Here is a 25335-nt window from a genome sequence, read left to right on the forward strand (position 1 = left end):
GGTTACTCCAGGACACCCGACTCTTCTTCACACTCCGTACTTGTCGGTTTCTCGCCGCCCCTACTTCCCTCGGGGGCTTTCGGGTGCGGGGAGCAGCGTGCGGGGTGGCGGCTTCCAGGCCCCCAGGGCCCCGCGTAGGTGAAGGTGAGCACCGCAGCGCCGACGGTGGCGCTCGGAGGGTGGGAGGAGGGAAGGGGCCGAGCAGGAAAGGGCGTGTTGCGCTTTGCGGCTGGCGCTGGGAGCAGCCCGGACTGCGGCATTGTTACCTGAGGCAGCGCCTGAGCCCCGCCCCGCGCCGCCCTGCCCCCTCGCGGTCCCGGGCCGCCCCGGCTGCAGAGACCCGGGAAGAAGCGTTGGTGCTGGAGACAGCGGCGGGGAGCGAGGAGCGCGCGCGCGGAGAGCCGGCCGCCGGTGAGTGGGAGCCGGACGGCTGAGGCAGGGGTGACCGCTGCTCGGGGGCATCGGGTCCCAGATACTTCCCGATTCTGTAGGGCCAAGGTGGAGGATCAGCCAGGACCCGGGGCTGCGGCGCCAAGTCTCGGCTGCCTTCGAGCCTCAGTGGGAAGGCTGGGGAGGTTTGCGCTTCCTCCACACCCACCCGAGTGACTTTGGTGCTTGCGCTAGAGGACAGCGATCGGCCTCTTGAGGATAAGACGGGCTGGCCTGGACCCGCGTCTAGAGAACGAGCTAGGTCACGGGCCGCCTCCGGGTTGGACCTGGCTAATTTAGTTTTAGCTGCTAAGACTTTTGGATAAACTGTGCCCCCCGCTTGATCCCCGCCCGGTCCTAGAGCGCGCAACCGGCCAGCGGGGAGCCACGACTTGGCCCTCCGGACAGTGGGTGCGGGGTTGGCGAGGACCGCGTCCGGGTGATGCGGACTGAGGACAAGACGGCTCTTGCACTTGCACACTTGTCCTGGCCGTGCGAAGTTCAGGTTACAAATTGCGCCCTGAGCTTTGAAGTTTGGGGAGGAAGCGGGTGGGCTGGTGAGTCAGCTCCAGCCGCTGCGATGCCCCTAGCTCGAGGACCGCGGGCTCTCGGTTTAATCCTCTGACCAAACACCAGGAGTCTCTCCTCTACATTTTTTCCGTCGTCTCTTCCCGGCTCCCATCTGGTGATTTGCAGTGCGGCCGCCAGGGCTTTCTACCCTGCGCCCGGGATCCGGACCCCGGACGTGGGGGAGGTGTCACCGCAAAGGTTCGAGGACTGGGTGGAGCTCGCGTTTGCGAACCAGGAGACCCCCCCCCCGACCCCCGCCGCCGGCTTTGCTTCAAACACTGAGACACCTCCCCTAGTTAGCCTCCCCACCCCTCCCGGCTTTCTGGAGCTTTGTGCAGCTGCCGGGTGGAGGGGCGGGTACCCTGGGAGCGGCGCGGGGCCGGGGGGCGGACCCTAAAGCCCGGGCCCTCCAGGCGAGGGGGCGGGGCCGAGAGACCCCCCCCCCCCACCTCCCCCTTGCACGCCCCGGCCAGCCGGCCTCTGGGGCCGCGGGAGCGGCGAGCTGGTGCGGCGGCCCCTCCAGTCGCTTCTGCCCGAAGACCGGCGAACGCTCGGCTCTCCCGGGAGGAGGGTCCAGCCCTTCCCCGGCGTCGGCCCTTTCGGCCCCGCTGGTTCCCACACGCCCGGCACTTGCGTCTCCCTGGAGCGCGCCCTCGCCCCGCCGCAGGGGTCGCCGGCGAGCTTGCGCGGCCGTGTGGGAGTCTATCTCCGCGGCGCACCGGCGCCCGCTCCCCCACCGCCGCTCCTGCAGCGGTCCAGATAAAGACGCCGCCCGGGGCTCGTGCGCGGCCGCGGGACCTCCCTCCCGCGTCCCTCCTGCGGCCGCTGGCGCCTCAACGCGCTCCCCAGGGATTCGGCGGACGCGGCGCCCCCGAGCCTTCTGTGTGGCCGAGCCGGGGCCGTTTTGGTGAGTGGCTGGGGCGGGACGCAGGACTCGGGGCTGGGGGCGGAAGGACTCAGTGGACCGCTCGGCGGTGCAGAGACTTGGAAAGCTACTGTGTGTCTAGACCTCGCGAAAGAAATCGTGCCGCCGGTGTCCCCCACGCCGAATTTCTTCAGGACCCGGCAGTGTTCAAACATCTGTTTGCACAGAAATTGCCCCTACTGTTCGGCCGTCTGTGACCCCCCTCTACTGACCCATAGTTGTCTTCCTGGAATGAGTGGCGAGCGCTTCCTCCCCTCCCTCTCTCATGAGCATCTTTGGCGCTCGTTTGCTTTTTTTCTTGGTTTTGGGACGTTGAGAGAAATTGAAAAAGCACATTCGAACAACAAGCGTTCTTTCTCTGCTCTCCGGGTGTTGCGCTCAGGGGCATCTGTGAAGTGTTTATGTTGTGCTGCAGATTAAACACGCTGACTGCAAACAGTCTTGGGTTCTTTCACTGCAGGCTGGAGTGCCAAGGTGAAGGGTTGGATGTTGCCAGCTCTGATTTGACTGCGTGGTTGACATTCTGTGTTTAATAATCAAGAATGGTTTTGAAAGATAGGTGGTCAGGGAGGAGCCTTTCCCAATGAATTAGTGGAGTGAGAGCAAAAATTCCGTATTTTAGAATCGCTCGTACTCTCCCTACTCTTTCTTCTTCCCCAGATTAAATAGGGCTGAGTGTTCGTCTTCTCTCCAAACCTGGCCTACTCTGCCCCGTTTGTCAGCAGAAGGGTGTGGGCCAGCCCTTCCTGCTCCCACCTCATCTGTGACACAAGTCAGGAATGAAGGGGAAAGGTTTCCTGGAGGGTTTCCCTTGGCTGGTTTACTTTTGATTATTGTTGACCTAGAGGGTGAGTGAGGTGCTGAGCAATAGGGCCCCACTAACCCTCTTTGAGGAAAACCCTGAGCTCTGAACTGACTTTCAGGAACATGTTTTCCTCCTAAATATGCTGTGAAATGAAATGTACGTTTTCTCTCTTCTTCCCTCCCACTCACTCCCTTTAAGAGAACACCAAGAGCAAAGCAATGCTTGCTGTTGGGCCAGAGGGCTTTGTTGAAGACCCTTATGAACATTCACATTCTAAGACGTTTTGCTTTCTGAGCAGCTAAAGACATGGTCCCAGAATCCCCCTATTGAAAATTCACATGGTTAAAAGATGCTCCACGGAGCTACCGCCTCCCTTGAGGGTCCATCACTCAGCCACACCCCTGATGGGTCATGATTAGCACTCAGGGGACTTGAAGAGTTATCTTCAGAGCCTTACAGTGACAGCCCTACATTTTACTCAGGGCTGGGCATTTGTCAGCCTTAGCAGCTGCCCTCCCTGCTGCTGAGGTCCCCAACCTGTAGGTGACATGTTAAATACAAACCTGTCTCTATCTGCCCTGGAGAGATCGATGGGACACTTGACACTTTCCAGACAGAGCCAAGGCTAATTCCATTGTCCCTGTTGGCAATTGGCAGCTGTGAGAAACAGCAGTGGGTTTAAGGCTCCCGCAATACCTGTGTTCTAGCATATTTGGAGAGCATGTGTTTGCATCTTTACTCTGGACAGTACCCTAGTAAATCAAATGTTCTTTGTGTATCCTCTGTTTTACTGCCTGATGAGACTGTGGAAAGGGTTAGAATGTCTGTCTGTACTCTTTTTCCAGTGTCTCTTTGACATTGGAAATCCCAGCCAAAGGGAAGGCCCTATCAAAGCCCTATTGAAGCCAGTAGTAAAAGCATTAGCATCTAAGCTAATCATTGCTGGAGAATTTATTCATTAGAAGCTGTTGGGGGCCTAGGATCCTTATTTGTTACCCTGGGAAAAAATTAGCCAGACAGCATACCAGCAGCAGTGTTGTAAATTTTATTTTGTTCCTTTAACTTTTGAAAATAACATTCTTTCTCAAGATGGGGCAGTGGTTAGAATTATGCCAATGCATGACTAACACCTGTCACTTTTTACTTTGATAAGCTTTTATCTGGTACTTCTGTGCAATGCGCAAGACTCAGAAAGACTTGCATCCTTCAGAGCTTTAGTGTTAGCAAGCAGTGCTGGTGCAGGACCAAGTGTATGGTCTTTCTCACTCTTAGTATCTCTGTATTTGCTGTGTGAGGTTTAACGGTATATCTGTATATATACTTACGCAGCACTGAGTGAGTTATTGCTTTCTAGGATGGAGACTTTTTAAGGTGATCACCTATTCTTGAGTAATCTATAATCGAGTCAGCATATCTGCAGTTGGAGGTGAATTGGAGGATTAGCAGCTCTTCAATACATGAGATATTTTATGTACAGAAGTATTTGAAAATATGTAAGGATAAACTGCCAAGATTACCTGTACAGTCTTGAAAACAGAAGAGTTCAAATATAACTATAAACTGTAATTGACAATGAGTCATTTGCTTAAGGGGTGCCAACTATGAAAACAGCCTAGTTATGCCCCTAATGATAATGATGAAAACTCCTTTTAAAAGCCAGTTGCATCTCAAGTGAGCTGTAAGTTGGCTTGGGTAAATAATTTCAGTTTTACTTTCTAAAAAATTATCTAGTGATGATGGCTACACAACGCTTTGAAAGTGCTTAATGTCACTGATGTACACTTATAAATGGTTAAAACGGCATTTAAAAAATCCAATTAGTAGCTGGCGGTGCCATCTTTTACCCATATACAGTTTTAAAAAGTTAAGTATTCAAATGTTTTATAAAAACATTTGTTCTTGTAATTTAGAGATGATATATACTCATTGAGTATTGAAAAAGGACAAACCCAGTAACTTAGAAAGCAAAGAATGGGACTACTAAAGGTATTTTTCTAGCAGCCAGAAGTAACTTAGCATTTTATCTATTAAACCCAATACATATTTTGAAGAAAATGTGTGAAAGTGAAGAGAAATCATATGGACATATGATACTGGTTATTGTTAATACTAGCTAACTATGGTACCCAGGCATCTTGGTACATGTAGTAGCTTATTTATTCTTATGCAAACCAATGAAACAGTATATCTTTATATTATAGACGAGGATACTGAGATGTAGATCAAATAACCTTGGGTTGCTCAGTCAAACAAATAGCAGAACTGAGATCTGAGGGGGAAAAATCTATTCTGAACTCTCCACTCTTATTCCCAAGGCAATGCTGCCTCTTGTACATGGTTCTGTGTAAAGTATCTGAAATATTTGAATTAGTGCTATCAGACAGATCACTCCTACGTAATCCAGTGTTGTTTGACCAATGTGTGTCTGTAAGTGTGAGCTCTGACAATGATGTTGTAAAAGGATAATTACACTCAGAAGGCCAGTCTAAAAAAACCTTTCCCTGTGGCCCTTTATGACCTGGAGGAAACGGTCCTTTTTACATGTCCACATAGTTGGGGTGCTCACTTCATAAGGGTCCCTACATCCTCAGTGAACCAGTCCTCATCTCTGAAGAAATGTAGTTGTTTTGACCTCTGTTTTCATATCAGGTCCATAACAACTCAATACCAAAAACAAACATTTAAAGGTCAATAAAAACACAAGCTACTAAAATTAGTCAGTGACTGTGGATAAGGGGTCGACATGGCAGGTATGATACGGACAGCATATCCTCGTGTGTATATGTCTTCTTTGCTAATAATGTCACAGAAGAAGCAGAAGAAGTTGGCAAGAAGTTCTGATTGTTTCCTAAGAGTGGCTTAATTAGAATCTGAAATGAGAACATTGGAAGCAATGGGAGAGGTCATGTAATGGATCCCAACCTCCTAATTTTACAAATGACAAAACTGAAGTCTAGTGAGGCGAAGTGATTTGTCTAAAATGTAAGCAGTGCTGCTTGATTTAGAGCCACAACCTTTAATCTTTACATTTAGTGTTTTTTTCCTCTATTTGTGGGGAAGCCCCATCACCAAGTGGAGCAGGGACTTGGTGGCCCCTGACTCCGGGGGAATGAGTTTGGTCACTATTTTATCATCTCCAGATGCCCTGCCTATTACATGCAAGGCAGAGTATGCCCTTTGACCAAGTGATTGGTAGGGGACATGTCCATACTGGTGAAAGGCAGGATCATACACTAATACCTAATGCTTCAGCCATTTGGGTAATTTCCCTAGGCATTGGGTATCCATTGCCCAAAGAAAATGAGCCAGTTAGTGAACAAGTAGTTTATTCATAAAGTGACCAGTACTTGCTGAACCTATAGTGAGCAGGTTCCCAATAAATATGTATGTCTTTGATTGATGAGCAGAAGGTTTCCAAGTTGATTTGTTGCTTCTGCTTTGGCAGCATTTCCAGGAGGTAAAATTTGTTTGGTTCACATTTAGAAAAGTATTAGTCTCTTTTAATGCTCTTTTGGATGATTGTAATACCCAGCCACTCGACGAGGACTGGCACTAGGCTCTGGAGGGAAGAGCTGGTATTCACAGGTTTTCCTGTACTGATTTAAAGTTGTTTTATCTTTGTAGGTTTGGAAGATGACACACAACACAGTTGCCTTTTTCTCTGGCAGCAGCCTAGCGGGTGAAAAAGTATGACACAAGTTTGATGTTTGTGTCTGCTTCCCCAAGGTCAAGAAATTATCTCCTTAGAAGGCAACAGTACTATGCATGTTATGAATTGTGTCTCCTTGGTCAGCGATAAAGAAAATGGGAATGTCGCCTCGGCAGCTGGATTCATGATCGGGCAAACCCCCCCACCCCCACCACCTCCACCCCCTCCACCTCCACCATGTCCATACTCAGGGGAGGGTTTTCTGCCCTCTCCCCCTCCTCCACCCCCTCCTCCACTCCCCGGGGTGCCTCCAGTCCCACCTCCCCCTCCAGGACTACCCCCGGCTTCTCACATGAACGGCTACAGCCACCTGGGTAAGAAAAAGCGGATGAGAAACTTTTTTTGGAAAACCATTCCGGAGGAGCAAGTTCGTGGCAAAACCAACATCTGGACTTTGGCGGCCAGGCAGCAGCATCACTACCAGATCGATACAAAGACCATCGAGGAGCTCTTTGGGCAGCAAGAAGACACCACCAAACCTTCCCTTTCTAGGAGAGGAGGAACTTTAAACTCATCCTTCAGAGACCCTAAGGAAGAGGTAAGAACGGATCCGGGAGGGATGATCCTCCGCATGCTGCATTGTTTTGTGTTTGGAACGCTGTGTACATTTCAGAACTTGCTGAATCACTCGCAAATACGATAATGCAAGCGAATGTGCTCTGGAAATGTAGAAAGGGCTTTATGCGATGAGCTTGAGCTGACTAGCAAAAAAGTGTAAGAAGCATGCATGCCACATCCTCCCAGACATCCCGGTGGAGTATGACCTCACGCTGAGAACATGCTATCTGGGGCCATCGTCCTTTGGCCTCTCAGCACTGCCCTGTCTCCAACACATCTGCTGTGGTTTCCCCTGATGGGGCAGTTCTGCTCAAGTCCATATTAGTAGTCTCTGTCGGAACAAAAACCGGAGTTCCTGAACTCAGTTAACTAAGATTAACAGGAACTTTCTGAGACAAAATGCCTTTTGTTAAATACACCGTTAACTACTCTACATCCTTAAGATTTTACCCCTATTGCAATAAAAACTATGCCTCTAGTTTTCCTTCCCTAAGTGTTGTGAGTTAGTCTTGAATTAAACTATGGCTCTGAATTCAACTATGGCCACTGTGGAATAGAAATTTCCAGAAAGCTCAGTGCATAAAGCTAGTTTTTAGATGGATTTTCTAGGAAGCATATTTCCAGTGAACAATAAATGTCTTATACTGAGAATAAAGCTAACAGGTTATAAGAAGTTCACCGAAAGCACGGCTTCGGAACTATTGATTACCATACATATACATTATAGAAACTGAATTAAAAATTGCATTTGAAAGTATTGTTTAGAAACAAAGTAAATTGAGAAACCTCCTCCACTTGCTAGCAGGAGTCATGAGGAAACCAGAGATTGAAAGGAAAGAATGTTGCCCACCGAAAAGAAAAAGGGGGGGGGAGGGGCAACAAATGTATTATTTCTATTTGTTTTATTTATTTATTTATTTATTTATTTATTTATTTATTTATTTATTTAATGTTTGTCTACTTTTGAGAGAGACAGAGTGTGAGAAGGGGAGGGACAGAGAAGGAGGGAGACACGGATTCGGAAGCAGGCTCCAGACCTAGGACCTGAGCTGTCAGCACAAAGCCCGATGTGGGGTTTGAATCCATAAGCCAGCCGTGAGATCATGACCTGAGCCGAAGTCAGACACTTAACTGACTGAGCCCCCCAGGTGCCCCCAAATGTATGATTTTTAAAATCTGTTCTACAGGAACAGAAGAAATAGGTCAAAGATGGAGTGGATCAGGTAAGAGAGTAGGCAGGGCTCTGGGATGGAGTCACATCTCTCTGCATGATTGAATTCCTGAGTTGACAGTCTTGACCTCTTTTCTCTGTGTGTCTCAGGAGCGTATGAATTTCTTCTCTCCACGAATTCACTTGGGGGTCCTTGAACTTGGTGGTATGGTCCTCTGTTGAAATAGCCAAGAGTCGATTAATTATAAAATGTGGAAATGCTGGGATTGGAATTAAGTGTGTAAAGTAAATTTGACAGGAAGTCTTCAGGACTGTCCCTAGCGCACTCCCCTGCTGAGCATAGACTTTCCCTGCTTCTTCCCTTTATGTGAAGCCCTTTTATTTCTTAGCGTATCCTTTCAGTATTGGAAAGAGCAAGAAGTCACTTCCTTAGTACCCTGGCCTTTGCCCCAGCTTCCAGCAGAGACTTCTTATTGTACAGTGGGGCATTTCTCACCATTGTTTCCTAGTTCTCTTTACTGAATGCCAGTGACTGTGAAGGAGGGAGCGGGTGGGCACATGTGGAAGTGGAGCACATGTCTCAGGATACCACGTCTAACAGACGGAAGGGGGTCTAGCTCACCAGGTTCCTGGGAAGGCACCTCCCAGGTTGGAATGGGTGACATCCTTTATAAATTGGAGACCTTTATTTTGCCAAATGATGGTTTGAGGGGCTTCAAGGAACTTGCAGCTTTATGTCTGCAAACTCAAGAGGGGTTAAGAACCACTTAGGGAGGGAAACAGCAGGGAGTATGGCATCTTTTCTGAACTACAGCAGGAGCAGAAATGTCAATCTCTAGGGCACATCTAAAATTCAGGAATAAAAAGTCTTTCCCCTCATCCCCCTCCACCCCCTCACCCTAGATACATTTTTACTTTTTTTTTTTTTTTTGCTTTCACTTAGAAAGTAACTAAAATTAAATAATAATGATTATTGTTAAAATTATTTTTAATTGTGATAAAATACATATTACATTTACCATCTTAACCATTTAAAAAAATTTTTTAGTGTTTTATTTATTTTTGAGAGAGAGAGAGTACAAGCAGGGGAGGGGCAGAGAGAAAGGCAGACACAGAATCTGAAGCAGGTTCCAGGCTCTGAGCTGTCAGCACAGAGCCCGACGCGGGTCTTGAACCCATGAACCGTGAGATGATGACCTGAGCTGAAGTCGGACGCTTAACCGACTGAGCCACCCAGGCGCCCCCATCTTAACCGTTTTTAAATGGAATCATGTGGTATTTGTCTTTTGGTAACAGTTTACTTTGCATAATGTCCTTAAGGCTTCTCCATGTTCCAGTATATGTCAGAATTTTAAGGCTGAATGATATTCCATTGTACGTAGATACCACGTTTTGTTTATCTGGTCATCCATCGATGGCTATTTGGGTTGCTCCACCTTTTGGCTCTTGTGAATGTGCTGCTATGAACACGGGTGTGCAAGTATTTTTACTTTTAATACTTGTAGGTCCTAAGCTGAGAGTCGCTAGGAAGAAAAATTAAATCACCATGACTGTGTAGTCATAAGATAATATAACTCTCCAACTCTTTAGTACTCAGATAGGATAAGTAGTTAGGTAGAAGGATTTAAGTGTATTAGGTAATACTGTCATATAACAGAGGGTTATCCAGAATTATTTTCAATTTTTCATGCTATCTCCAACATGGCTAGAAATATATATACTTTTTAAAATTTTCAGTAAAAGACTACAGTACATGCTATTTTCTTCCCCCATTAGATTTTCTTCTAAAGAAATTACAACTCAGCAGAGTTATAGTTTCTACAAGGCCCGATAATAAGTCTTCCGATTTACTTGGTAGTAAGTGGAGCCCAGGGTTAAACGTAATAGTTGTCACCACCTGTCTGTGTGGAATGGACAATACCCTGAACAGCAGGCTTGGCAGAGGGACCCATCCTGAGCCTGGAAACATGGCATCCCAACCCGCCACTACACAGGCCATAATTCTGGAGGTTCAGACATGCCAGAGATCAGATAATGTCCCCTTGAAATATGTGAAATAACCTCCTACAGAAATGGCCTGCCATTATGTGGTTGACTGCTACTTCAAAGGGCGCATAAAGCATTACAAATAAGTTCCATTATACTCCAAAGAAAGAAGTTGCTAGAAGATAAGGAAGAGCTGGGTTCAGGAATGGCTGAATTTAGGAAGAACAACACTCAAAATAGTAAATGAAAACATTTAGTACGTGGAGGAGGAGGTTATGAAATATTGCTATCCTTGTATCTCTGTTACCTATAAATTAACTTCAGGAAGCTACAAATGTTAGGGTAATAATTAAACTATAATAAAGTAATTAGAAATAACAAAAATATATTACTGGAGATAATAATAACAAGAGTCAGCTCAAGCTCCACCTTCTTTTTGGAGTTCACTGACCTCTTCCCTGAGGTGTTCCCTGTCCATCTGTTACTGTGGCTCCCCAGCCCCCTCAGAGTCTCACTCACACTGGTTAGTTGGGTCTGTACCTGCCTCCCTCTAGAATATGAAATGCTCTTAAGGGAAGGGACCGTCTTGGCCAAGTGGTATCTTCCAAAGGAAATTAAAGGTAACTGAGCTGGCAGAACTGAACCAAGGATCCAAAGGGAGTCTTTGTCCATATGATACATCAGAATTGGGACTGACAAAGAAAACACAAGATGAATGAGGCCCGAGGATGTAATACAGTGACTACAGTTGATGACATTGTGTTGTATAACTGAAATTTGCTAAGAGAGTGGAATTTAAATGCCTTTCTCCAAAGAAGAGAAAAAAGAGATAAATATGGGAGGTGATAGATGGGGGAGTCCTTCTACCATGTTTACATATATCATTATAAGCATGATGCACACTTTAAATATCTTACAATTTTATTTGTCAAGTATACGTCAATAAAGTGAAATAAAAAAAAGAAAAGAAGATACAAATGTTGGAACACAATATGATGTCTGTAGTAATATTTACATTAAAAAATTTTTTTAATGTTTATTTTTAAGAGAGAGAGAGGGAGGCAGGGAGGGACAGAGAAAGAGGGAGACACAGAATCCAAAGCATGCTTCAGGCTCTGAGCTGTTAGCACAGAGCCCGATGCGGGGCTTGAACTCATGAACCGTGAGATCATGACTTGAGCTGAAGTCGGACGCTTAACCTGACCGATTCACCCAGGTGCCCCTGAATTAATCTTTACAATTAACATTAATTAATAATACTATGTAAGAAATAAATGAAATCACTTACCAGAAAAAGAGAAAGAGGAAGAGAGGATGGAAGGAAGATTGCTTTTTCTAAGTTTCTAAGAAGAAATATCTTATTCTCTCACACTCATTCAGGTTATCAGTTATTTCTCAATTTTTGTTATGATCCCAGTAAGTTCTAGAATTCTGGGACATGCTCAATCCAGAACTACAGAACTAGATGAGTATTTGAAATACATTTGAAAGAAGAAAAAAAAAAAAAACCTAGGTTTTTATATTTTTCCCCAAACCTGGGCTGGAAAAGTACACATAAAAAACCTCCGAAACCAAAAGCTACATCTGTAGAGGATACAGGAAGATTTTTAAAATTTTGCTTTTCAGAATTTGACATGGCATTGAAATAAACACCATTTAGTGGTACTTAAAGTAGTCAAGGAAGCCCTCTTGGACATATTGAAACAAAAGTGGCTTAAAAATTTCTTCCACCTTGAAGATATTATGTTAAGTGAAATAAACCATTCACAAAAGGACAAATGCTGTATGATTCTACTTAATGTAAAGTACCCAGAATGGTCCAATTTATAGAGACAGCAAGTAGAAAGGTGATTGCCAGAGGCTGAAGGAAGGAGGAAATGGGGAGTTACGATTTAATGGGTACAGAGTTGCAATTTTGCAAGATGGGAAGAGTTCTGTGGATGTGGTGGTGATGGGTGCACAACAGTGTGAAGGCAGTTGATGATACTGACCGTTTAAAAATGGTTAAGATGGGGGCCTCCAGGCTGGTTCATTCAGTAGAGCCTGCAACTCTTAATCTCGGGGTTGTGAGTTTGAGTCCCATGTTGGGTATAGAGATTACTTGAAAAAAAAAAATGGTTAATATGGTAAATGTGACGTGTATTTTACCACAACTAAAAACGAAAAGCTATTTCTTCTCTTTAAAGAACAGGGGAGGCAGATTTTGTAGTAGTTGGTAGTAGATAAAAGTGCAAGAATTGTAGAGGGGTGGGGGGCGCCTTGATTAAGCATCCTGACACTTGATTTGGCCTCAGGTCATGATCTCACGGTTCGTAAGTTCGAGCCCCATGTTGGGCTCTGCGCGGACAGCACTGAGCCTGCTTGGGATTCTCTTTGTCTCCCTCCGTCTTTGCCCCTCCCCCGTGCCCCTGTGCATGGGATCTCTCTCTCTCTCTCTCTCTCTCTCTCTCTCTCTCTCTCTCCCTCCCCCCCCCCAAATAAACAAAACAAGAATTGTGGGAGGAGGTAGGAGCACTTATCTGGAGGTTTGCACGAGAGGAGCGGTACAGCCAATCACACCCTTTACTGAGTGCTGCATGCAGTCTCAGTGCCTCAGGGTGGCGGAGCCCCCCCGGGCCACCTCAGGGTGGCGGAGCCCCCCCGGGCCACCCTGGCAGTCTGTGGGGAGCCTGTTCCCCTAGCAGGGCCACCTCACATCCTGGTGGGAAGTCCTCGGGGTGGCACGAGGTGAGCCCCTTGTTCACCAGGGCTGGCTTAACTCTTGAGTGCGCCTTTCATGGGAAAGCCCCTGAGCTCTACAGTACGCTGGCTGCACCTGCTAAGACAGGCCCTGACTTCTGTCCGGGTCCTGCCTCCGTGTCCTGCAGTGTTCAGAAAAGTAGATTACCTTCAACTGGAACTGGTAGGCAGGGAGGGAATCCTTGTTCCTGAGGCTGTCTGTCTCAGCCTGTGCAGCCAGCAAGTCCACTGCTCTGGATGCTTCCAAAACACCACCCAGTCCCACACGCATGGGGTTCCTGAATTGCCCAGCTCTGAGGTGGCAAACCTTTGGGAAGTAAGATAAGCTAATTTACAGGTGAAATGATAACCTGCTTTAAAGCACTTTAAAGCACTTTAACAGACACTTTTATAACACTCCTTTAGAAGGATCGGATATGATAACCTGTGAGAGAGAGCCAGATTGTGCACTAGGCAAATCTGAGGATTCCAGGAGAGAATGGGACTGTCCCTGGAAGGCAGCCAGTTGTCTCATTTTCCTGTTGTGTTCCCTGGAAGGTGCTCTGTGATGGCCAGCCCAGGTTTTTCTTAGGACTGTTGCTGAATTGTCTTAAATTAGCGACCAGTTTCAGAAGGTTTGCTTCAAGCGGTGGAGACAGTCGCTGCCCCAGGCTGTGGCTGCTCTGTGTCAAGTATGACAGCAGCTCCTGGAGGCTGTGTCAGCTGTGAGAACACGATTTCTCTCCATCATCCCCCACAGACAGCTCTGGAGTCTCCAGGGAACCTGGCCAGGCCCTGTGGATGGCTTTCTATAGATCTGCCCCCATTCCTGGAGGAACATCCCAATGTGGATACCCGCCCGAGGCTGTGGGGGAACATTGCCACTTCTCTAATATTCCTGTATCCTCAGCAGTGTTAAAACTCACAGGAACTAGAGAGAAAAGGAACCAGAGAGACCCAGGCTAGCATTTCAGTTCTTGTGTTGCTTTGGGGAAAGTATAAAAAATGACATCTCTGAGGCTCGGTTTCCTTATTTGTCAGATAGGAACAATAAGAGTAATTTCTCTGTCACTTCCAGCAGCAGTAGCTGTGAATCCGTCAAGGGCACAGAGCATCAGAGGGTTAAGGGTGGAGATTGGAGTTGGGAGCAAGAAGTGTGTGCTGAGGAAGTTCTTTGGAAATGTCTGTCACTGTATCAGTATACGTGTTCTTACTTGGGGCTTTTTAATTTATGAATTATAATAAGACATAGTTTTCTGTCTTACTGAATTTAGATTCCTCTGTCTGGTGTGGGCTTTCCTCATTAAAGGGTGTTAAGTTTGACAGGTTTTATTCTCTCCCTCTCTTCCCCCCTCTTCTTCCCTACCTTCACACTGAACTTGAACTGTAGTCCTTGGGTAGTAGTCCAATAAGGAGCCTGTCCTGATTGCTTGGGAGTTTATTTTATGGCTGGCAGGTGATTGCGTGAACATAAAGTAAACCCCTAGGATAGTAAATAATGTGATTGTTTAAGATTAGTCTTCAAAAGGAGGCAGCCATACTCTTGTAAAAATTTAACCTTATAGCCAGGAAGTGCCATTAAATTGGGTTAACAGTTCTTGCTGCTGCTTATAAACTTAGAAGCAGGCCCAGAGACCAGGAATTTAATCTGAAACCTGATTCTCTTTTGTTCACAATGAATCACATACATTTGGAAAGGAAGAGAATTATAACAACATTCCTGTTTTAGCTAGTCTCCCTTTACCAAAAACCAGATGAAAAAAATTGCAGCAGTTTTAAGGCTATCTTGCCTCCACGCCTCTTGTATATTTGCTGCCAGAGAAAGAAAAACTTCTGTTTATAATAACAACATCCACCCCACTGTCCAAAAAGGGTTCTAATTTCTAGTCTGATAAAACCTTGCCCAATTACTGATTTTGGACCGCTAAAACCTATTGCAGCCAAAATCTGGGTTTTGACAGTACATTAGAATAGCACCGCATTTCATTAACTCAAAGGCGCCATACACTGTAAGATACCTCCTGATTTCAGAGATGTTAACACGCGTCTTAGACTTGGTGAAAGACAGCACAAGAATTTTCCTTGATAAATTTTGAGTAAATAAAATTTAGAAGACTTTCTTACCTCCTCCTGAAAGGGCTATTGGACATATATATTCTTTTTCAATGAAAAGAAATTTTTCTTTTTGAAAAAAATTAATTTTATTACATTTCTGAAAATAACAGTATTGGTCCTTCTATATCCCTAAATCAGGGTTGGGACTCTGCAATATCTTCAGTTATTTTTTTACTTTCTTAGTTTAAATTTCATATGATCTTGCTATGCTAAGACACCTGTTTTTCAAATTTGGGCTTTTATTATTTTTTTTCTCTTTCTTTTTTCTTTCTTTCTTTTTTTTTTTAAATATAATTTATTGTCAAGTTAGCTAACATACAATGTATACAGTGTGCTCTTGTCAAATTTGGGCTTTTAAATGCAGGCTGTTAGTTATTCTAAGAGGAAATTGCTAAATTAAACAAATTTTAATATACATTATTCATTAAAAGTCATGTAAGAGGGGCACCTGGGTGGTTTAGTCGATTGAGCATCTGAATTCAGCTCAGATCATGATATCACTGCTTGTGGGTTCGAGCCCCGTGTTGGGCTCTGGGCTGACAGCTCAGAGCCTGGAGCCTGCTTCATATTCTGTATCTCCCTTTCTCTCTCCCCATCTCTCTCTCTCTCTCTCTCTCTCTCTCTCTCTCTCTCTCTCTCTCAAAAATAAGTAAACATTTTAAAACTTTAAAAAAAGTTATATAAGATTAAAATAGATATGTACAGGGTGCCTGGGGTGGCTCAGTTGGTTGGGCGACCGACTTCAGCTCAGGTCATGATCTCATGGTCTTTGGGTTGGAGCCCCATGTCAGGCTCTGTGCTGACAGCTCAGAGCCTGGAGCCTGCTTCAGATTCTGTGTCTCCCTCTCTCTCTTCTCCCCACCTTGTGTTCTATCAAAAATAAATAAACATTAAAAAAATTAAAAATAAAATAGGTATGTATAGTTATTATAGTCAAGGAAATATATCATTGCAGAAAATTTGGAGAGATGATAATATTTTAATGTTTGCAAAAGTGCATTAGGTATATCGATTAATCACCAGGTTTACATATTGGAAGTTATTCTCTTATAAATTAGTGTTGTATTCTGATAGGTTTTAATTCTCTCCTTTCCTCCAACTCTTTTTATTTGTACTTTACTAGTCTTACGTGTGTCTATTTTTTTCCAGATTACTATCTTGGATGCAAAACGGAGCATGAACATTGGGATATTTCTTAAGCAATTTAAGAAGTAAGGTTTTTGCACATATTTGCAACTTTAGTCTCATCCACACTGTCAGCATCAGTCTGGGTGTGGCTGAGCTGAAATTCAGCTTCTAATAAAAGCAAAAGTCATTCCTCATACTTGTATATCCTTGTTAGATACATGGTGTGATGAGTACCCGAGTGTCTGTCATTCTCTGCTGTTTTCCTGCATGAAAACAGAACCTAGTGGCTTGAAGTACAGGGAGAGTTGCCTAGGGGTGTCTGTTCAAGCCTGTCATGTCAGGGAATTTATAAATTCATCTGTAGTGTTGCCCCTCGAGTGGAAGTTGGACTGGTGAGTCAACAGTGGTTAAATGCCAGTGTTCTAAAGTGGAAAGGAAAGGCTCGCCAGGTTTCCATGTGAGCAAAGGGGATTGCTTTTCTTCACCCAGAGAAGACCCCCAGTGGTTGCTGCCTTTCTGGGATGCCCAAGGATGGGCTTCTGGGTGAAGAGCGTGTCAACATCCCTGCTTTCCCTGGCAGTGGGGCTCTTGTGATCACTGATGCAGCATGTCCCTCAGACTGGGAAGAAGGCGGGATGGCAGGAGGGTGGAGGTGATTTGTTTTAATTTCCACTGGCTTGTGTTTCTTTGGCACTTCAGCAAATGTGAAATGGAATCTGATTAATTGTCTTTTCAAGGTCTCCTCAGTCCATCGTAGAAGATATTCATCAAGGAAAGAGTGAACATTATGGATCAGAGACGCTGCGAGAATTTCTTAAGCTTTTGCCAGAGTCAGAGGAGGTAAGGAATTTGGCACATGAATTTTAGATGTTAGAAGTGATGATAAAACCTTAACATTTTTCAGAGTGTCAAAACTCACATGGGAAGGGGACTCTGCTACTCAGAGCCAGAGTTTTCTCACCTAAAAGTAAAAAGTCACCTAAGAGAGGGAGTGTAAGTTGTGGAGTTAGGGAATCTAGGTTTAAACTGGAGCTGTACCCTTGCAAGTTTCCTAACTGCAGTGAACTCAGTTTCCACACCTATGCAGAGAGGATGATGGTGCTTGCCTCGCTGGATTGTCAGGATGCTGAAAGCTTAGCTATGCGCTGGATGTGGTACTCGGCACGTGGGACCTGAATATGAACTATGGTTTCCTTTTCCATCTTCCAGTGATGGTTTTTGCCTAGGCTGTACCCAGGTTATTTTATAAATGCATACACTTTTTAAACAAAAAAGTAAAACAAAACCGCTTTGGGATGGATATGCTCTAAAATTTTGGAGAGGTAGGTAAACTGTTAATAAATGTCTAATTGACTAAAAGGTGAAAATTGCTGTGATAGCAATATGGTACTACAATATAAAGTTATTGATCTTTTTTTTGGACTGAATTAACTGAACTGTTGAATGGTTAGGAGCTTGATAGAAAAAAACAGTTTATAACATTTTCATGTCGCCGATTATTTTTGAAGAAGGGGACCCTGAAAAACTTCACTAAGAAATCACATGAATACATGTGCTTGTAAACATTTGAATAATACAGAATCTTAAAGTAAAAAGTGTAAGTTATCCTTTCTACACATACCACTGCTTCCTCCTCCCGCATCCCTCTCTTCTTCCCAGACATAATTTATGGAATTCGACTTTAGTGCCATTGATAACAAGAGAAGTATATATCTGTGCTCTTTCTTTTATATCGATCAGTGATAAACTCACAATGCCAGCTTGAGGGTCTTACGAGGTAACTGGATATTCTAGGTGTATTTGGTAACCTGAACCTCTCTTTCTATGTCAGGTTTTCTGTTTGTAAATTAAGTGTAATTTATCTAAGCTAAGATTATTTTTTTTTAATTTTTTTTTTAATCTTTATTATTTATTTTTGAGAGAGAGAGAGAGAAAGAGAGGGAATGAGCAGGGGAGGGGGCAGAGAGAGAGGGAGACATAGAATCCGAAGCAGGCTCCAGGCTCTGAGCTGGTAGCACAGAGCCCCGTGCGGGGCTCGAACCCACAAACTGTGAGATCATGACCTGAGCCGAAGTCGGACACTTAACCGACTGAGCCACCCAGGTGCCCCTAAGCTAAGATTAATTAACAGCATTTATTAATGTTAGTGGAGGGTCTTAAAGTCCTGAAGGGAAGGTACATTAAATCATAATTTACCCTGGATCTTATCTGCTAAACAGTCCTTAGTCTTTTTCTTTTTTTTTAACGTAAAGAATGAGAGTCCCAAAAACCTTTAATGAGGATGGATAGGATTTAATTAATTTGAATTTTAAAAGGATTGCGCTGGTCTCAAAATCTTACTCCTGCTTGGGCTTTTTTCATGCCTCCTCCTTAGGGCTGTTCTGGTTCCCACTCCTAACTGACCTCATCGTTTATTTAAGTGAGGATCAGATTTGATAGTACATGTGAATATGCTCTAAAAAGCTCTGAGTTTCCAACTAAATGGAGGTTAGGCATGGGGGAGACTGCCAGCTTTGTGCCATGAAGAGCTGGCAGATTAAGTACAGTTTTCTTAATGTCTTCATTTCTAATTTTAAATTCAGAGGTGATTAGAGAATGCAAAGGCTGTGGAAGACTCTGGGATTTTTCAGAGGAGCAGCGTAGCTGTCAAACCTTTCGTGTTTAAAAGAACCCTGCTTTTTGAGTTGTGTGTTGGATATAATTCAAATGTGCGGTGGGGGGGATGTTAAGGGCAAGATGACTAAAACCCACCCAGGCGCTGCCCTGAGTCCTGAGGCTTTCACTCACCCCCAGACAATTAGCTGACCCCGGAGACAGTGTCCTGCTGGGATGAAACACCGCCCTGGGATCCCGACAGGCGTCCCAGCCACTGAGCCAGGCTGCAGCTGCTTCTCCCTCCTCTGCAGGGTCATCCTCAGTCTGAATATCCGACAAGCTTGGTCATACTCCTTCTTGTTTACATTACTGACTCTTGGCTTCAGTTCACCACACCCTCCACACTCAACTGGGAGCTTCCTTCAGCAGGAACACCCTGACAGTCCCCCGGGGCATCTTGGCGCCCCTCCCTAACCCACTCTGGGGCTCTGCACTGGCCTGGCCAGGGGAGTCTTGGGGAAAGCCGAAGCCACCTCATGACCAGTGCCCCCTGCAAGGCCTTGTTGTGAGTGCTGCATGGCCTCTGGCACCACCCGGACCAGGGCCGACCCCAGAGTCTTGGTGGAGGGTGGAGGATGGGGATGAGGCCAAGAGGGAGTCAGTGCCAAGTGAGAGAGGTTTAGGAATGTGGCAGAAATATGTTAATAAATGCACAAGTGTCTGCGTAACTGCATGTTGCTAAGTCTGTGGTGTAACGTTCTGTGCTCGTTTTTTGCACAAGAAGGGACTAAACATTTATTGAGTGTCCCCATGTTCCAGGCACTGGGCAGGGCAAAATCCAGTCGAGCGAGATAATGTGCTCAAGTGCGTACGTAGCCCAGTGCCTCGCACATAGAAAGTCACTAAACCATAGCTGGGATTATTTAGTGTGTCTCTTTCATTTAATTCTCCTGGCAACATTGTAAGATACTCCTCATTTTACAGAGGGGAAACTGAGGCTCACACAAGTTAGCCAGAGCCCATCTAGTGGCACATAGTTGATAAGCCGTTGAGGAAGGTGGATTTGCGCGCGATTTGAGCCCACAACAGTTCCTTCTGCTGCGCTCCACTGCCTCCCTTTGAGGAAGGAAGGGCAAAGGTTCTCAAGACCCCGCCTTGCACCGCACTGGCTTCCCAGCCTTTTCATCGCCCCTACTTTCACAGAGGACCAGCGTGAGTGTCACTTGAATGATACCGTAATCTTATCAGCATGTTGAAAATACGAGCGGAAACAGCCCTTTTCTGTCCCGCATTCTCAGCTGACAAGCCAGCAGAAGGTTAATTTGTTTTCAGGATCTCTCTGCCCTTCACCACAAATCTTTTATCTGGCGTTGTTTGTTCATCTCGCCTTAAACTCGTAGTTGAAACTTGCAGAGGAAGAGGGTAGACCCAGAAATAAAAGCAGTGGGAGTGGGTTCTTTGTCCTGAAAAGTATTCCTGTGCCCAGAGAGGGGACAGGGAAGAGGCTTGTGTAGGAGCAGGGAGGACGGTGGAAGGGAGCCCTGACCCAGCCTGCAAGCCCTTCCCTGTGTCAGGGCTGGTGCCCCATCCCTGCATCACTGTCAAGGATAAAGGGCGGGAAGGTGGTAGGGATTTTCTGTTCTCTCTGGCATCAGGTTGGTTGCGTCCTTTGACATTTTCATCACTTCATCCCTACCTTCTTTGCTGACTCTGCCCCTGGGAGGGGAATGACAGGGGGGAAGCCCCAAGGTCTTCTGTTGGGTGAGTTTGTTGGTGGGAAATGTTGCTATTTCAAGGCCATGTGAGTGGAATTAGATGGGATGAAGGAGGTCTGCCCTTTGGAATGTGTGAGTCTTAAGGAGCATGCTGTTTGCTATTAGGACAGAAACCGGGCACAGCCAGGTCATAATGAGAGTCACTTGGCTCAGCCAACAAAATTATGCCTAACAATGTTTGATAAATGCTGTTTGACGATGACGAGAATGCACAATAATTATAGGGTTTGTTCACCTCTCTTTTACCTCCCTACCACTGCGAAGGTACGATAATCCCTCTTAATGAACATAAGGCTTATTTTGAAATGGAACTAAGAACTGTATACATGGCACTTAAATTCAGGACTATCTTTCCATCACCATTCTCTTGAAATCCATAAACATTTTTTTAGCTCTTTATACAAGTGAAGGAGATTAATCATTGTTCAGTTAGAGTTGAGCACATGTTTAATAGAAATATCTACCAAGTTGATTTAGCATGACCTATTCCTGTGTTTTAGACAGAAAATTGTGCTGTTTTCAGAAGCTTTGCACATGCTGTGTAGATGTTCTTACAAAAGGTACAACCTCAATCTGCCCCTGCCCATATATAGTGAACCGCCAAACTCTAGTTCACAAGGGATCAGGATTCATCCTGTGGCTTTCTCAGTTCAGCCAGGCACTGGTTTGGGTTTAGCTAAACCAGAAATTCCGTCTGCCCTTAAACTGAGTATGGCTAAAAATGGTAAATTCACTTTGGGGCCCTAAAGGTAGGGGAAATAATGCAGTTTGATAAATGGCTATTTTCTGCCCGTTGGGGAAAAAAAAACCAAAAACCAAAAAAACCGCAGTCTTAACCACCAGTGAGTCTGCACTATTAACGTTTTGAATTTTCAGGTAGTTGATGTAGCTACTTCAGCTTGTGGATCTTTGCAGATTTTCCCTCCCCTGTGTTTTGGAATTGTCGTTTCCTGTATTCCAAGAGACAGAGACATCATGTTATTTTTATGGGACCCCCCCATAACCCAGGGGATGGAAGAGAGTAGTAAGCTTTATAAAGAGTCCTGAAAGATGGTAGGTGTTTATTGGCAACAGTTAGCTGCAGAGATAGGCCGTCTACTTAAAAGTAGCCCCAAGGTTCTACTTACCGTAAAGTATTTTTGTTGGAAGATGCTGTACTACTACAGGGGACGTAAAAGAGTTTCTTCCACTGGGTGGGTCCCGTTTTCTATGTGAGGAAGGCATTGACTTGCTCTGATGCAGTTTGAGAACTCTCTCTTTGCTTCCATCCCCACCTGCTAGCTGTTTGGCTGTGTTCCCATGTCAGAACTCTTTTGTTTTTCTTTGCTATGGTTGAAGGAATAACTTTTAGTTGAGTTTAATGTTTTACAAGAGTAATGCATGTTCATTGTAGATGTGAGAAAATAAAAATGAGCAGCAGAAGAAAACAATAGTCGCCTTAATCCTATCACCCGTGTAAGTGGCCCTTTTTAGTCTTTTGCCTGTGTATAAGGTGTGTACATGGAAGGTAGGGGGGGCATAGTGGACGCTTTTTAAAAAATTTATAGAAATGGGATCTGACTGTATATATTGTTTTATTGATTTTTTTCATAGGGGGAAGTCTTGACCTTGACCTCAGCTGCTTAAGCCATTTTCCTTTTTACCTTCCTTCTGGAGGGCCAGCGTGTAGTGGCCTCAGCACACAGTATCCCCTTCCTATAAAGTTATTCTTGTGGAGGGGGACTTGGGCCACAGCAAGGTCGGTTAGCACTTACCCAGTCAGAATATTTTATATCCAGAATACCCAAAATATTAAGATTTTTTTCATTAAGAACTTAGAGGACCATGTTATAATGATAACCCAGTCTTTTCTGTCTTCTCCCAGTGATCTCCCTTCCAGATTATAACTTTACAGAAAATTTTCATCCTTAGATCTGACCCTTTAGTAACCTCCCTGAGGATTCCTGTGGCTCCGGTTCTGTGGTTTGATTGGGATTGTTTATACCCACAAACGTGACACAACTCTTCTCTTTCTGATTTGTTTGGTTCATCTTCTTTCAAAAAACAACATAGTAGATGTGGTGATTTCCTTTTCTGTCTTTTCTTGGGCCTACATTTTTGATTTGAATTGAGCACTGAAGTCTCATTTTCTTAAAGGAATTTTAAGATGAAATTTAAAATAATGTTACCTTTTAATCGTAAGTTATTTTTTTGTCTGCCTTCTTTTCCATTTGTCTTTTAGATAAAGAAATTAAAAACATTTAGTGGAGATGTGTCCAAGCTGTCGCTGGCAGATTCCTTTCTGCACTACTTGATTCAGGTGCCAAAGTAAGGATAATCCATCACTCTTCTTTTCAGAGTAAGGTTTTAAAATTAATGACATAAGATTCTACAGTTTTACTTTTTATTTTTCAGCTATTCACTTCGGATTGAAGCCATGGTGCTAAAGAAGGAATTTTTACCTTCTTGTTCTTCTCTATACACGGACATAACAATTCTAAGAACTGCTACAAAAGGTAAGTGAATACGTGATACTTCGTGTAATTTGTTTTTATTAATTTTGGTAGCAGTTTATTTTATTTTAATACTTATTCTTTTCTTACTCGTTTTTGAGAGACCGAGGAGGACAGAGTGCAAGTGGGGGAGGGGCAGAGATAGAGGGAGACAGAATCGAAGCAGGCTCCAGGCTCTGAGCTGCCAGCACAGAGTCCAATGCGGGGCTCGAACTCACGAACCGTGAGATCATGACCTGAGCTGAAGTTGGATGCTTAACCGATTGAGCCACCCAGGCACCCCAAATATTTATTCTTTTTAGTAAGCATTCTTCTCTTAATTTTTCCAAATTCATTTACTTTTTTAATTCCAGTGTGCTTAATGTACAGTATTATCTTAGTTTCAGGTGTGCAATGTAGTGTTCAACAATTCTATACATCACTCGGTGTTCATCATGACAAGTGCACTCCGTAATCCCTATCACCTCTTCCTCCCATCCCCCCACCTACCTCCCCTCTGGTAAACACCAGTTTGTTCTCTATAATTAAGTCTGTTTTCTTGTTTGTCTCTTTTTCTCTGTTTTTGTTTCTTCCATTCCACATATGAGTGAAATCATGTGGTATTTGTCTTTCTCTGACTTATTTCACTTAGCATTATATCCTCTAGATCCATGCATATTGTTGCCAATGACAAGATTTCATTGTTTTGTTTTTTTGTTTTTTTTTTTTTTAAATTTTTTTTTTTCAACGTTTATTTATTTTTGGGACAGAGAGATACAGAGCATGAACGGGGGAGGGGCAGAGAGAGAGGGAGACACAGAACCGGAAACAGGCTCCAGGCTCCGAGCCATCAGCCCAGAGCCTGACGCGGGGCTCAAACTCACGGACCGCGAGATCGTGACCTGGCTGAAGTCGGACGCTTAACTGACTGCGCCACCCAGGCGCCCCTAGATTTCATTGTTTTTTATAGTTGATTAATGTTCCGTTGTATATATATGTATATATATATATATACACACTATGTTTTCTTTATCCATTCATCAGTCAGTGGACACTTGGGTTGCTTGCATATCTTGGCTATCGTAAATAATGCTGCTATAAACATAGGGGTGCATGTATCCCTTTGAATTAGTGTTTTCATATATTTGGGGTAAATACCCAGTAGTGGAATTACCAGATCATATAGTAATTCTATTTTTGAGTTTTTGAGGAACCTTGTACTGTTTCCCACAGTGGCTGCACCAGCTTGGTATTAGCTTTTTTTTTTTTTTTTTTTTTTTTTAATAATTCTTAAAAATTTTTTTTTTAATGTTTATTTCTTTTTGGGAGACAGAGTGCAAGCGGGGTGGGGCGGAGGGGGGAGGCAGAGAGAGAGGGAGTCACAGAATCTGAAGCAGGCTCCAGGCTCTGAGCTGTCAGCACAGAGACTGACACAGGGCTCGAACCCATGAAGTGCGGGATCGTGACCTGAGTGCAAGTCGAACGCTTAACCGACTGACCCACCCAGGAGCCCCGGTATAAGCTTATTTTTAAATTTTTTTTTCCAACGTTAATTTATTTTTAAGACAGAGAGAGACAGAGCATGAACGGGGGAGGGGCAGAGAGAGAGGGAGACACAGCATCGGAAACAGGCTCCAGGCTCCGAGCCGTCAGCCCAGAGCCTGACGCGGGGCTCGAACTCACGGAGCGCGAGAGCGTGACCTGGCTGAAGTCGGACGCTTAACCGACTGCGCCACCCAGGCGCCCCTAAGCTTATTTTTAAAAACTATTCAATTGCTGGGGCGCCTGGGTGGCGCAGTCGGTTAAGCGTCCGACTTCAGCTCAGGTCACGATCTCACGGTCCGTGAGTTCGAGCCCCGCGTGGGGCTCTGGGCTGATGGTTCAGAGCCTGGAGCCTGCTTCCAATTCTGTGTCTCCCTCTCTCTGTGACCCTCCCCCGTTCATGCTCTGTCTCTCTCTGTCTCAAAAATAAATAAAACGGTAAAAAATAAATAAATAAAAATTAAAAAAAAATAAATAAAAACTATTCAATTGAAATTAGAAGTGCAAGCGCCTAGATCTGCTACACCCTAAAAAGGGAAATGAGATATTACCTGGGATGACAATTAAGGTTTATTTCCATTTACTTTCCTCCCTAAGTGATTAATTGATTAATTAGTCAATTAATTAGCCAATTAATCCATCAGTGAGCATATTATCCTCCTGTAGAAGAAGGTTTCTTTCATCTCAAGCTTCAGAGTAAGCCTTGCTGCTTGCAGCTTGCTCTTGTTCCTCTCCCAGGTCAGCTCTCTGTGACTATGCAGTGTGTAGTGTCTGCACGTGGGTGCTGGCTCCTGCTCAAAGCCTGGGCGCCTAGGCCAGCTGCATTTTTCCTCCCACC

At 44.7% G+C, this 25335-nt stretch overlaps 1 protein-coding gene across 1 annotated transcript in view; it reads left to right on the forward strand.

The window, feature by feature from the left end:
* FHDC1 (FH2 domain containing 1) overlaps nucleotides 1-25335 on the forward strand; it is a 43252-nt gene that overhangs the window by 832 nt on the left and 17085 nt on the right. The window contains exons 2-6 of the mRNA XM_047092026.1: nucleotides 6354-6976; nucleotides 16136-16197; nucleotides 16852-16954; nucleotides 22706-22791; nucleotides 22879-22979. Of these exons, the coding sequence (XP_046947982.1) occupies nucleotides 6491-6976; nucleotides 16136-16197; nucleotides 16852-16954; nucleotides 22706-22791; nucleotides 22879-22979 (838 nt within the window). The 5' untranslated portion in view covers nucleotides 6354-6490. The remainder of the gene's footprint in view (nucleotides 1-6353; nucleotides 6977-16135; nucleotides 16198-16851; nucleotides 16955-22705; nucleotides 22792-22878; nucleotides 22980-25335) is intronic.

Source organism: Lynx rufus, unplaced genomic scaffold, assembly GCF_022079265.1.
Source record: "Lynx rufus isolate CCGP_SWC_20201006 ecotype Redwood Valley unplaced genomic scaffold, mLynRuf1.p SCAF_3, whole genome shotgun sequence".
In the NCBI taxonomy this organism is placed as follows: domain Eukaryota; kingdom Metazoa; phylum Chordata; class Mammalia; order Carnivora; family Felidae; genus Lynx; species Lynx rufus.